General features: G+C 39.6%; 1 protein-coding gene across 1 annotated transcript in view; it reads left to right on the top strand.

Annotated features, from left to right (window-relative positions):
* Positions 1-5,077: 5,077 nt before the first annotated feature.
* Positions 5,078-13,501, top strand: part of LOC117344930 (transmembrane protein 163-like) — a 33,230-nt gene continuing 24,806 nt past the window's right edge. Inside the window, exon 1 of the mRNA XM_033907814.1 lies at positions 5,078-5,507. Within this exon, the coding sequence (XP_033763705.1) occupies positions 5,351-5,507 (157 nt within the window). The 5' untranslated portion in view covers positions 5,078-5,350. The remainder of the gene's footprint in view (positions 5,508-13,501) is intronic.

Here is a 13,501-nt window from a genome sequence, read left to right as displayed (position 1 = left end):
AAATATATACGGTGGGTGTATTCCGACAATGCGGTGGCAGTTGCAGGATAAAACACAATATAGATCAGTTACTGCAGAACTATTGTAATATTCTTGTAAAGTTGTATCTGTTTCAGGTTTAATTAGTACAGGTTTTCTTCAAATAGTTATGCATATATTGCTTTTTTTGCAGATTTGTTTAGATCATCATATAATTACTTTTATATATTATTTTTATAGATCAGTTCTGGTAGAACAATCTTCTTGTGTGTATCTGTTTCAGGTTTCTTTAATAGAAATATTTTTTGTTTATCATACAAGGAATGGCGAATGCACAAATCAACGTTATCGTAATCATCAACAGATATTGTCATTATTAATAGTTAACATCTAAAATTAGTGCTTTGAATTTAGAAAGCAATTTCTTATTTTATTGATTTTTTATTTGTATATTTATTCTAATATACAATAGCAAAATATATAGTTAGGCATAGTGCTTTGAAAATTTGATTTTTTATTCATTTTATATATATCTATTTGTATAATATTGTCATTTCATTATTGCTATTAAAATTTTCTATATGATAGTGCTTTGAATTTAGAAAACTATATCTGATTCATATACCTGAGCTGGCTTTATTTTTTTTTTACCTGAGTTGGTATTTCATATTGAAACAGACTATAACTAAACTTCAAAGACCTTCCTATAGAAGGCTCATTCCCCGAACACCAACTCTGGTAAAGACAATTTTTCACTTCGATGATGCATGGTGATTTGGCTTCATCTAGTTATAGTTATAGTTTATTCAACTTGAAGCCTTACGGCTCATAAGTATAACATAGAAGCATCAACATACACATACAATGTAAATACAAAACGTAACTAATTGTTATAGAGGATGAACAAAACAGTAGGCGTAACTGGTGAAAAGCATCCGCAAACATTGATTTTAACAACAAAAGCACAATTTGTCAGAGTAGTCAGGGGGTGGACAAAACAATAAACATAACTGGAAACGAGTACCTTAAGTCATTAATAAAAAGTAAATAATACAGTTTGTAAGAGTAGATAGATAGTAGTTACCAAACAATAGGTATAACTAATATAAGTATCTAGGATTTTTCAAATGCAAATATAGACTTTGTGAGAATAATTACATGATGAACAAACAATATATATAAATAGATATAAATAGAGATAAGTAACTAACATCGTTAATACAACATTAAATACAAAGTGTACATAATTTAGATGAATAGTTAGGGTATGAACAAAAAATAGGTATAGCTGGAGATAAACACGTACAATACGATATTGATCTATACTAAAGGTTGGAATCTCGACTGTAGTAACCAGCTTGATTGTAAATATTCTCCAAGATTACATAACTCTTTTTTATTGTGAACAGAAAGCAATTGGACAAGTTTAAAAGAAGACGGGTGATTCCAATAATATTTTTTAATGAATCTTTTTCGAATATCAACATATAGTGGACAAATAAGGATGAAATGGAATTCGTCCTCTACTTGGTTCTGGTTGCAATAACGACATAACCTATTTGACCTTGGAATATTACGATACCGGCCTTCTTCTATATAAAGCTTGTGCGATGAAAGTCTTAATTTCGAAATAAGTTTACGATACGGATCAGGAATAGAATTTGTTAGATAGAATTGCAGTGTGAAGGTGTCAACAATATATTTATACAGATAACATTTAGAAGATCTTTCAATAAATTCATTTCTTGCTTGAATAAAAGCATCAATCAAACTCTGCTTAAAGCAATGTAAAAATACCTTTTCATTATCAACATAATGAGTTAACCAGACACTACCGAAACTAGAAGACAATAATAATTTTTTAACTTGGCAACGCCAGTTACAATTTCTGTGGTTGCAATCCTCCATCTCTTCATAAACCGACTTAAGAACAATATTCTCAAATTTGATCAATTTCAGCCAATATTTTATTATTCGACATTTCCTGACGATATGCAACGGCAAACGTCCTAATTCCGAATATATCATGAAGGAAGGCGTACTTGTCTTAACAACAAGGATCTTTCTCAAAAAATCAACATGAACCTTTTCTACTTTGTCTGCAACATGGAAGTCCCATGTTTCGCAACCATAATTGAGAATAGAGGAGACGTAAACATCAAAAACGTTCAATTTAGATTCTACATTAAGAGAGAAATTATTACAAATTTTCAACACATTATACATACATTTACGGCCTTGTTCTGCAATAACACCTTGAGTTTTTGTGAACTTACCATTAAAGTTAAATACTATACCTAGGTAGTTAAAACGATCAACAATCTCTATTTCATTGCCATTAAAGTAAAAATCTTCGACAACTCGCAATCTTCCACTATTACGAAATACAACAATTTTTGTTTTATCAGTATTGACTGTTAATTGCCAATTGTCACTACATCTAGGCCGTTTTGATGAGCACACAATAGAATCAGAGTGCTCCTTATTTGTAGGCGTTGAGTACCAGTACTAATTACGTACTGCACGCGTATGCCCCAGGATTAAATTTACGACAACAATTACCACGGGTGTTGATGTCATGGTCGGTTGGCCAGGCACCTGTCATGTTCGCCCAGGTAAGGCCGGTTTACAGAGGTAGATATGTATATTTTAGTTGCACGGCATTCGAAATTCAGAGGGATCGGTATTGTTTTTATTAGGGATTTCCATTTCGGATGGAAATCCCTATTGTTATTGTTATGTTTTTTCTTCTTCTTCTTCTTATTATTATTCTTAACACTTCTTGATAACACTTTCGTTCGAAAACGGAAACGGACAAAACGATCATATTTTAGTACATGATTGAGAACTTCAAGCCGAACATTACACCAACATTTTGGTGATCATACGTTCAAAGGTCAAGGTCACAGATCTAAAAATAGATTTTTTAAAAACGATTTTAGAACGACCATTTCTTCATGAAAAATCGTTCGATTCCGTACGCACTCAATGCGTCTTGTAGATCATGGTCGGGGCTAACTTTTATCCATGCCATGTTATCAGAGAATATGTCAAGGTCACGACCTCGCTATGGGGTAAACAAAATGTCGGAAAAAAAATTCTGAAACTTAATATTTTTTTCATTTCGTTTGAAAGAGCATGAACCACTGAGACGGGGTGTGCAATTTTTTTGATAATCGGATAAAAAATGACGGAGATATGGCACTTTGAAAATTTCGAAGTTTTTCCCGCCAAAATTCAAAAATCGAGCAAAAATGCACTTAATTGTTTTCAGCTCCTTCATTTATACACCTACAGACTTTATTTTTGATACAACAATAGAACGTATGAATGGCTACAAAACAAGTTGCTTTTCATTGACCTTGACACTACATTCAAGGTCAAATAATCCAAAAAATTAAAATTGAAAAAAAATCTTTTGACTCGAGCTCTTTGTTCGTTCGTATTTATCCTTGCACAATCGGTGCATCTTGTAGTTTTTGGCCAGGGCTAACTTTTCTCTGTAACATTTTATCAGAAAATATGTCAAGGTCAAGGTCTAAGCATGAGGTCAAATCAAGGTCAAAAATTCAAAAACAAAATTGAGTTAATTTTTTAAGTTCATTTTAAAGTGCATGATTAATTAAGACGAACTGTGCAAGTTTTATGCTCGTGCGATAACAAATGACGTAGAAATGGCACTTTGAAAAATGTTGGTTTTCCCGCCAAAATTCAAATTTGTCCCAAAAATGCACTTAATTCCCGTTTACTCCTATATCCTTACACATACAGATTTGATATTTGGCACAGTGATAGCTTGTACAAAGAGCTACAAACTTGATTGCTTTTCATTGACATTGACCTTCGTTCAAGGTCACCGAGGTCAAATGACCAAAAATCGAAAATTTTAAATTCTTTTAAAATCTGTTTATTTTGATCATCTATAGAAGAAAATGCTCTTATGAAGATATATGCAACGTTTCAAGGTCAAATCATCAAAAAACAAAAAAAAACAAAACAAACAAACAAAAAAAAAAACGAAGATAACAGTATGGTATACATGATGCACGGTACAGGATTCACGATACTTGTACGGGATACACTATATACTGAACAGTACACACGAAACACGGAACGGTATACACAATACTTGGTACGAGATACAAGGTACGTGGTACGAGATACACGGTACGGTATGCATGATACATGGTACTAGATACACGATACACTGTACGGTATACACGATACTTGATATGATGATACGAGATACACGGTACAGTATACACAATACACGTTACGGGATACAAGATATACGGTTCAGTAAACACGATACACAGTATGATAAACACGATCAAGGTACGAGATACAGGTACAGTTAACACTATACAAGGTACGAGATACACGATTCACGGAGGTCAAATGATACAAAATCTAAAAATTTAAATTCTTTTAAAACGGTTTATTTTCATCGTATGTGAAAGAAAACGTTATTTTAAAGATTGGTTAAAGAAGGGAAGCGAAGAGAAAACGAAGAGAAATCGTAGGTAAAACGTACAAAAGCGATCGTCAGAACGAGAACGTGTCTGCGATCATTTTCTTGTTGGAAATCCCGTGTTTTGATCTTGATCAAATCTAGTTCTTATTATTACTGTAATACAAAAGGATCGAGTCTGTACATAGCCATTACGATCGGTATCAAGAGATGATCGGTTTTGAGAAGTTCCACTGTATATATACTTTGTCGGCCTGCTGCGGATTGACTATCCCAAAGCTTGATTTCTGTTAGTTAAAGGAAAACAATATGGAAAATGAGTAAAAAAGACCAAGATTGTCAGGCACATGTGATCTTTCATACAATAGAACGTAACCAGATCGTCTAGGGCAAAACTGAAAGTAAGCACGAACAGATGTTTATTGTGAGGTATTGAGTGAAGGACAATTATATTTAGGTTAGGTATATTAGACATCGCACGCTACTACTAATTTAAAAGTAAACTCGTAAACTAAACAGTTCCACTCCAATGGACAGACTGATACAAGGAGAAATTGAACCCGATATACCAAGTCCCAGTTACAAGCTAAGTGTATATATATATATATATATGTTGTGTGTATTGTAATTGTATAGGTAAACCCCTATACAGTATTGACGCTTTAAAGTATAGTGATATTCGATTCTTTTAGGATAAAATACCAACATCATATATAGCTTAAAAGCATGCAAAGATATTACTGGTTTGGATCTTGATGAGAGACGTGTCCTACAGCTGTTTTACCTGACGGTGATATGTACTTAGTTATGGACTACGGAGTACTGTTAACCCTGGCCTGTTGTCGGAGTAGGACTTACTAGGCCCTTGACCAGCTGTAACACGGACATCATTGTCAGACGATGTCCGGTGATGTGCAGCACCCTGACGAAATGTCGGACAAGGGCGACAAGGACAAACGTATTGCCAACGGGGCACCGGACATCCGGAGAAATGGAGATATGATGAACCATTCAGGAGAGGGCAAACTCGAAATGTCCGAATTCACTCTCGAAAAAGGTATACTGCACTATACAATGGGGGTTTAACATACACACACACACACACACACACACACACACACACACACACACACATATATATATATATATATAAACTGGGAACGTTTATAACACAATATTTGAGTAGTGCTTGTTTCGCAATCTCGAAAGAGGATGTACCGATGTTTTATAACTGTCTTTATATAATATTTGTGCTTGATATAATTAGTTAGTTTGTTAATGTTGTGACGTATAGATACATCATAATGAAATCAGATAAACAGGGTCTTATCGGAAATATATACTTAGCTATGTAAATCTTCGTTTTATTAGAAAGATTTACAAGTTAATAGGTAATAGGAAGTAATTTTGTTTTCTATCGATGTCTTCAAAACTAACACACCCAGTAATCGTTACAGGAACACTTATATTTATATCTCCAGAAACATTTCAATATCATGGTCATTACGTTGATCAATCGAATAAGTTCATACATTATGTAATTTGTTACCTTGTATTGTAAGTGTTGTTACTGAATCGAAAAAAAACCATGTTCAAGTAATACGCAACGTTTCTATATAAAACAATGACGTCACAATAATGATGACGTCAATAAATGAGACATATCATCGATGAGGCTATAAATACCATCTGGATTTAGGGAGTATCCGGGCATGGTCATATTATGATAAATATGATATTGCACAAGCCTGTCATATATATATATATGACGTCATTCAATAGTTTCATAATGATGTAATAACATACAGTTATAGCAATGTATTAAGTGGTATAGAAGGAATATGTCTGTCACATACGACCTGTAGCTGTCCCAACATTTTTTCAGACAAAATGTCATAATTTCATCCCATAGATTAAGCGGTCCCGTACAGAATCTCATTTTGATGTTTTAATACGCTAAACTCGTAGACTCTGTGTAAAAATGGTGCCCAGATTTCAGTAAAAACTTTCACAAGAGCTTTTCGTTTAAAAACAGTTCCACGGTAGATAGTCTACTTCCGGTCAACAGTCAGTGCTCAAGTTGATGCACACGTGCATCTACCGGGTCGGTTCGGGTCCACGTGAGTGTGGATTCCTTCTCTATTATTCACTCGTTTGACCGAAGTTATGCAAATACAAATCGTTTGGGCGACTGTTTCGCCCGTTGATAGTATCATGTGACCGGATGGAGTGTCCTGCTGGATGTCTTCGGCAGCATGTTTCAGTGGGACAGCACTATAAAGTCGACATCGGATACTTGCTATCACAAAGCGACAAACAAAAACATACCGCAACCTCCTAAAACATAAGAACATACCGCAACCTCCTAAAACACAAGAACATACCGCAACCTCCTAAAACACAGGAACATACCGCAACCTCCTAAAACACACGAACATACCGCAACCTCCTAAAACAACGAACATTCCACAACCTCCCAAACCACACGAACATACTGCAACCTCCCAAAACACACGAACATACCACAACCTCCCAAAACACACGAACATACCGCAACCTCCCAAAACACACGAACATACCGCAACCTCCCAAAACACACGAACATACCGCAACCTCCTAAAACACAGGAACATACCGCAACCTTCCAAAACACACGAACATACCGCAACCTCCCAAAACACACGAACATACCACAACCTCCCAAAACAACGAACATACCTCAACCTCATAAAACAACGAACATACCACAACCTCCTAAAGCAACGAACATACCGCAACCTCCCAAAACAACTAACATACCGCAACCTCCTAAAGCAACGAACATTCCACAACCTCCCAAAACACAAGAACATACCACAACCTCCCAAAACACAGGAACATACCGCAACCTTCCAAAACACACGAACATACCGCAACCTCCCAAAACAACGAACATACCGCAACCTCCCAAAACAACGAACATACCGCAACCTCCCAAAACACAAGAACATACCACAACCTCCCAAAACACAGAACATACCGCAACCTCATAAAACAAACGAACATATCGCAACCTCCTAAAACTTTATATTTCGATGATCATTTTATATATCGAATTATGCATGTTTAAATGCTGTCGAATCGACCTGTCGTGTTTTGATCATCTCGCGTACGCTCTAAATCTTCACTAACAATATAACTTGTTAATACTTGCCATACCTGCAATTGTCACAGAATCTACCAATGATATGCGAACAATTTGAGGGCGAGTTATATGTCTCGGTTTACATTAAGTCTTAAAGTATGCATAAAAAAGAGTTCACTTTAAAGGGCAATACATGAAACTTATTTAGTCTCTAGTCAGAAATTGTTAATTGCTCTTTGGTGTCGTAGTGCTATTTTGTCCACGCTACGACATCAATATCACAGGAACCTAAGATACCTACTGTACGTATAGAATGATACTACGTCAATATCACAGGAACCTAAGATACGTATAGAATGATACTACGTCAATGTCACAGGAACCTAAGATACGTATAGAATGATACCACGTCAATGTCACAGGAACCTAAGATACGTATAGAATGATACCACGTCAATGTCACAGGAACCTAAGATACGTATAGAATGATACCACGTCAATGTCACAGGAACCTAAGATACGTATAGAATGATACCACGTCAATGTCACAGGAACCTAAGATACGTATAGAATGATACCACGTCAATGTCACAGGAACCTAAGATACGTATAGAATGATACCACGTCAATGTCACAGGAACCTAAGATACGTATAGAATGATACCACGTCAATGTCACAGGAACCTAAGATACGTATAGAATGATACCACGTCAATGTCACAGGAACCTAAGATACGTATAGAATGATACCACGTCAATGTCACAGGAACCTAAGATACGTATAGAATGATACCACGTCAATGTCACAGGAACCTAAGATACGTATAGAATGATACCACGTCAATGTCACAGGAACTTAATACACGTATAGAATGATACTGCGTTTCAGGCTGCTAGTTTTACATTCAATAAAAAAGACACCCTCGAAGGTGCAGCCCCCCCCCCCCCCCCCCCCCCATCCCCTTGTCACACACATCTGAAGATGTTATTCCGTAATTAATAATAAAATTATATACAGCGGATTGCTGTTTTCCTAGTAGATAGGTATAAACTAGATTTCTCGTAAACAAAAAGCTCACCATATGTTGTTCGCTTTAAGTGCCTATTTCAGGTTGAATGTAAAGAACATCTGTTGATGCCTATACGTGATGATAAATGATAACGAAGAAGCACACTATGGCCATGACATATTCATAGCACTTCTATGTTCTTTGTTTATAGATAATCAATGGTATTAATACATCAGTATACAGTATCTCACAACAACAAACTGCATTTATCATTTAATAACAACTAGTGGATAGATACACGTAGGGACACATATGGATGGTTACTGGTAATATCGGACAGGTATGTCAGGGGCTTCACGGGGGAATTTAGGACAGGGGGTTTACGGGGGAAGGTAAAACAGGGAATTTAGAGGTTCATTGTGGGAATGTTGGATTGGGATTGTAGAGGGTTCATTGTGGGAATGTTGGATGGGGATTGTAGAGGGTTCATTGTGGGAATAATGGATGGGGATTGTAGAGGGTTCATTGTGGGAATGTTGGATGGGGATTGTAGAGGGTTCATTGTGGGAATGTTGGATGGGGATTGTAGAGGGTTCATTGTGGGAATGTTGGATGGGGATTGTAGAGGGTTCATTGTGGGAATAATGGATGGGGATTGTAGAGGGTTCATTGTGGGAATGATGGATGGGGATTGTAGAGGGTTCATTGTGGGAATGTTGGATGGGGATTGTAGAGGGTTCATTGTGGGAATGTTGGATGGGGATTGTAGAGGGTTCATTGTGGGAATGTTGGATGGGGGATTGTAGAGGGTTCATTGTGGGAATGTTGGATGGGGGATTATATAGGGTTCATTGTGGGAATGTTGGATGGGGGATTGTAGAGGGTTCATTGTGGGAATGTTGGATGGGGGATTATATAGGGTTCATTGTGGGAATGTTGGATGGGGGATTGTAGAGGGTTCATTGTGGGAATGTTGGATGGGGGATTATATAGGGTTCATTGTGGGAATGTTGGATGGGGGATTGTAGAGGGTTCATTGTGGGAATGTTGGATGGGGGATTGTAGAGGGTTCATTGTGGGAATGTTGGATGGGGGATTGTAGAGGGTTCATAGTGGGAATGTTGGATGGGGATTGTAGAGGGTTCATTGTGGGAATGTTAGATGGGGGATTGTAGAGGGTTCATTGTGGGAATGTTAGATGGGGGATTGTAGAGGGTTCATTTGGAAATGTTGGATGGGGGGTTGTAGAGGTTTCGTTGTGGGAATGCTAGATGGGGGATCGTAGAGGGTTCATTGTGGGAATGTTAGATGGGGGATTATAGAGGTTTCATTGTGGGAATGTTGGATGGGGGATTGTAGAGGGTTCATTGTGGGAATGTTGGATGGGGGATTGTAGAGGGTTATTGTGGGAACGTTGGATGGGGGATTGTAGAGGGTTCATTGTGGGAATGTTGGATGGGGATTGTAGAGGGTTTATTGTGGGAACGTTGGATGGGGATTGTAGAGGGTTCATTGTGGGAACGTTGGATGGGGGATTGTAGAGGGTTTATTGTGGGAATGTTGGATGGGGGATTGTAGAGGGTTCATTGTGGGAATGTTGGATGGGGATTGTAGAGGGTTCATTGTGGGAATGTTGGATGGGGATTGTAGAGGGTTCATTGTGGGAATGTTGGATGGGGGATTGTAGAGGGTTCATTGTGGGAACGTTGGATGGGGGATTGTAGAGGGTTTATTGTGGGAACGTTGGATGTGGGATTGTAGAGGGTTCATTGTGGGAACGTTGGATGGGGGATTGTAGAGGGTTTATTGTGGGAATGTTGGATGGGGGATTGTAGAGGGTTCATTGTGGGAATGTTGGATGGGGATTGTAGAGGGTTCATTGTGGGAATGTTGGATGGGGATTGTAGAGGGTTCATTGTGGGAATGTTGGATGGGGGATTGTAGAGGGTTCATTGTGGGAACGTTGGATGGGGGATTGTAGAGGGTTTATTGTGGGAATGTTGGATGGGAATTGTAGAGGGTTCATTGTGGGAACGTTGGATGGGGGATTGTAGAGGGTTTATTGTGGGAATGTTGGATGTGGGATTGTAGAAGGTTCATTGTGGGAACGTTGGATGGGGGATTGTAGAGGGTTTATTGTGGGAATGTTGGATGTGGGATTGTAGAAGGTTCATTGTGGGAATGTTAGATGGGGGATTGTAGAGGGTTCATTGTGGGAATGTTGGATGGGGATTGTAGAGGGTTCATTGTGGGAACGTTGGATGGAGATTGTAGAGGGTTCATTGTGGGAACGTTGGATGGGGGATTGTAGAGGGTTCATTGTGGGAACGTTGGATGGGGGATTGTAGAGGGTTCATTGTGGGAATGTTGGATGGGGATTGTAGAGGGTTCATTGTGGGAATGTTGGATGGGGGATTGTAGAGGGTTCATTGTGGGAATGTTGGATGGGGGATTGTAGAGGGTTCATTGTGGGAATGTTGGATGGGGATTGTAGAGGGTTCATTGTGGGAACGTTGGATGGAGATTGTAGAGGGTTCATTGTGGGAACGTTGGATGGGGATTGTAGAGGGTTCATTGTGGGAATGTTAGATGGGGGATTGTAGAGGGTTCATTTTGGAAATGTTGGATGGGGGGTTGTAGAAGTTTCGTTGTGGGAATGCTGGATGGGGGATCGTAGAGGGTTCATTGTGGTAATGTTAGATGGGGGATTATAGAGGTTTCATTGTGGGAATGTTGGATGGGGGATTGTAGAGGGTTCATTGTGGGAATGTTGGATGGGGGATTGTAGAGGGTTTATTGTGGGAACGTTGGATGGGGGATTGTAGAGGGTTCATTGTGGGAACGTTGTATGGGGGATTGTAGAGGGTTTATTGTGGGAATGTTGGATGGGGGATTGTAGAGGGTTCATTGTGGGAATGTTGGATGGGGGATTGTAGAGGGTTCATTGTGGGAATGTTGGATGGGGGATTGTAGAGGGTTCATTGTGGGAATGTTGGATGGGGATTGTAGAGGGTTCATTGTGGGAATGTTAGATGGGGGATTGTAGAGGGTTCATTGTGGGAATGTTAGATGGGGGATTGTAGAGGGTTCATTTTGGAAATGTTGGATGGGGGGTTGTAGAGGTTTCGTTGTGGGAATGCTGGATGGGGGATCGTAGAGGGTTCATTGTGGGAATGTTAGATGGGGGATTATAGAGGTTTCATTGTGGGAATGTTGGATGGGGGATTGTAGAGGGTTCATTGTGGGAATGTTGGATGGGGGATTGTAGAGGGTTTATTGTGGGAACGTTGGATGGGGGATTGTAGAGGGTTCATTGTGGGAATGTTGGATGGGGATTGTAGAGGGTTTATTGTGGGAACGTTGGATGGGGATTGTAGAGGGTTCATTGTGGGAACGTTGGATGGGGGATTGTAGAGGGTTTATTGTGGGAATGTTGGATGGGGGATTGTAGAGGGTTCATTGTGGGAATGTTGGATGGGGATTGTAGAGGGTTCATTGTGGGAATGTTGGATGGGGATTGTAGAGGGTTCATTGTGGGAATGTTGGATGGGGGATTGTAGAGGGTTCATTGTGGGAATGTTGGATGGGGGATTGTAGAGGGTTTATTGTGGGAACGTTGGATGTGGGATTGTAGAGGGTTCATTGTGGGAACGTTGGATGGGGGATTGTAGAGGGTTTATTGTGGGAACGTTGGATGGGGGATTGTAGAGGGTTCATTGTGGGAATGTTGGATGGGGATTGTAGAGGGTTCATTGTGGGAATGTTGGATGGGGATTGTAGAGGGTTCATTGTGGGAATGTTGGATGGGGGATTGTAGAGGGTTCATTGTGGGAACGTTGGATGGGGGATTGTAGAGGGTTTATTGTGGGAATGTTGGATGGGAATTGTAGAGGGTTCATTGTGGGAACGTTGGATGGGGGATTGTAGAGGGTTTATTGTGGGAATGTTAGATGTGGGATTGTAGAAGGTTCATTGTGGGAACGTTGGATGGGGGATTGTAGAGGGTTTATTGTGGGAATGTTGGATGTGGGATTGTAGAAGGTTCATTGTGGGAATGTTAGATGGGGGATTGTAGAGGGTTCATTGTGGGAATGTTGGATGGGGATTGTAGAGGGTTCATTGTGGGAACGTTGGATGGAGATTGTAGAGGGTTCATTGTGGGAACGTTGGATGGGGATTGTAGAGGGTTCATTGTGGGAATGTTAGATGGGGGATTGTAGAGGGTTCATTTTGGAAATGTTGGATGGGGGGTTGTAGAGGTTTCGTTGTGGGAATGCTGGATGGGGGATCGTAGAGGGTTCATTGTGGTAATGTTAGATGGGGGATTATAGAGGTTTCATTGTGGGAATGTTGGATGGGGGATTGTAGAGGGTTCATTGTGGGAATGTTGGATGGGGGATTGTAGAGGGTTTATTGTGGGAACGTTGGATGGGGGATTGTAGAGGGTTCATTGTGGGAATGTTGGATGGGGATTGTAGAGGGTTCATTGTGGGAATGTTGGATGGGGGATTGTAGAGGGTTCATTGTGGGAATGTTGGATGGGGATTGTAGAGGGTTCATTGTGGGAATGTTGGATGGGGGATTGTAGAAGGTTCATTGTGGGAACGTTGGATGGGGGATTGTAGAGGGTTCATTATGGGAATGTTGGATGGGGGATTGTAGAGGGTTCATTGTGGGAATGTTGGATGGGGATTGTAGAGGGTTCATTGTGGGAATGTTGGATGGGGGATTGTAGAGGGTTCATTGTGGGAATGTTGGATGGGGATTGTAGAGGGTTCATTGTGGGAATGTTGGATGGGGGATTGTAGAGGGTTCATTGTGGGAATGTTGGATGGGGGATTGTAGAGGGTTCATTGTGGGAATGTTGGATGGGGATTGTAGAGGGTTCATTGTGGGAATGTTGGATGGGGATTGTAG

Source organism: Pecten maximus, chromosome 16 (assembly GCF_902652985.1).
Source record: "Pecten maximus chromosome 16, xPecMax1.1, whole genome shotgun sequence".
Classification (NCBI taxonomy): domain Eukaryota; kingdom Metazoa; phylum Mollusca; class Bivalvia; order Pectinida; family Pectinidae; genus Pecten; species Pecten maximus.
Note: the sequence above shows the minus strand (reverse complement) of the source record. Positions and strands in the feature narration are given on the sequence as shown.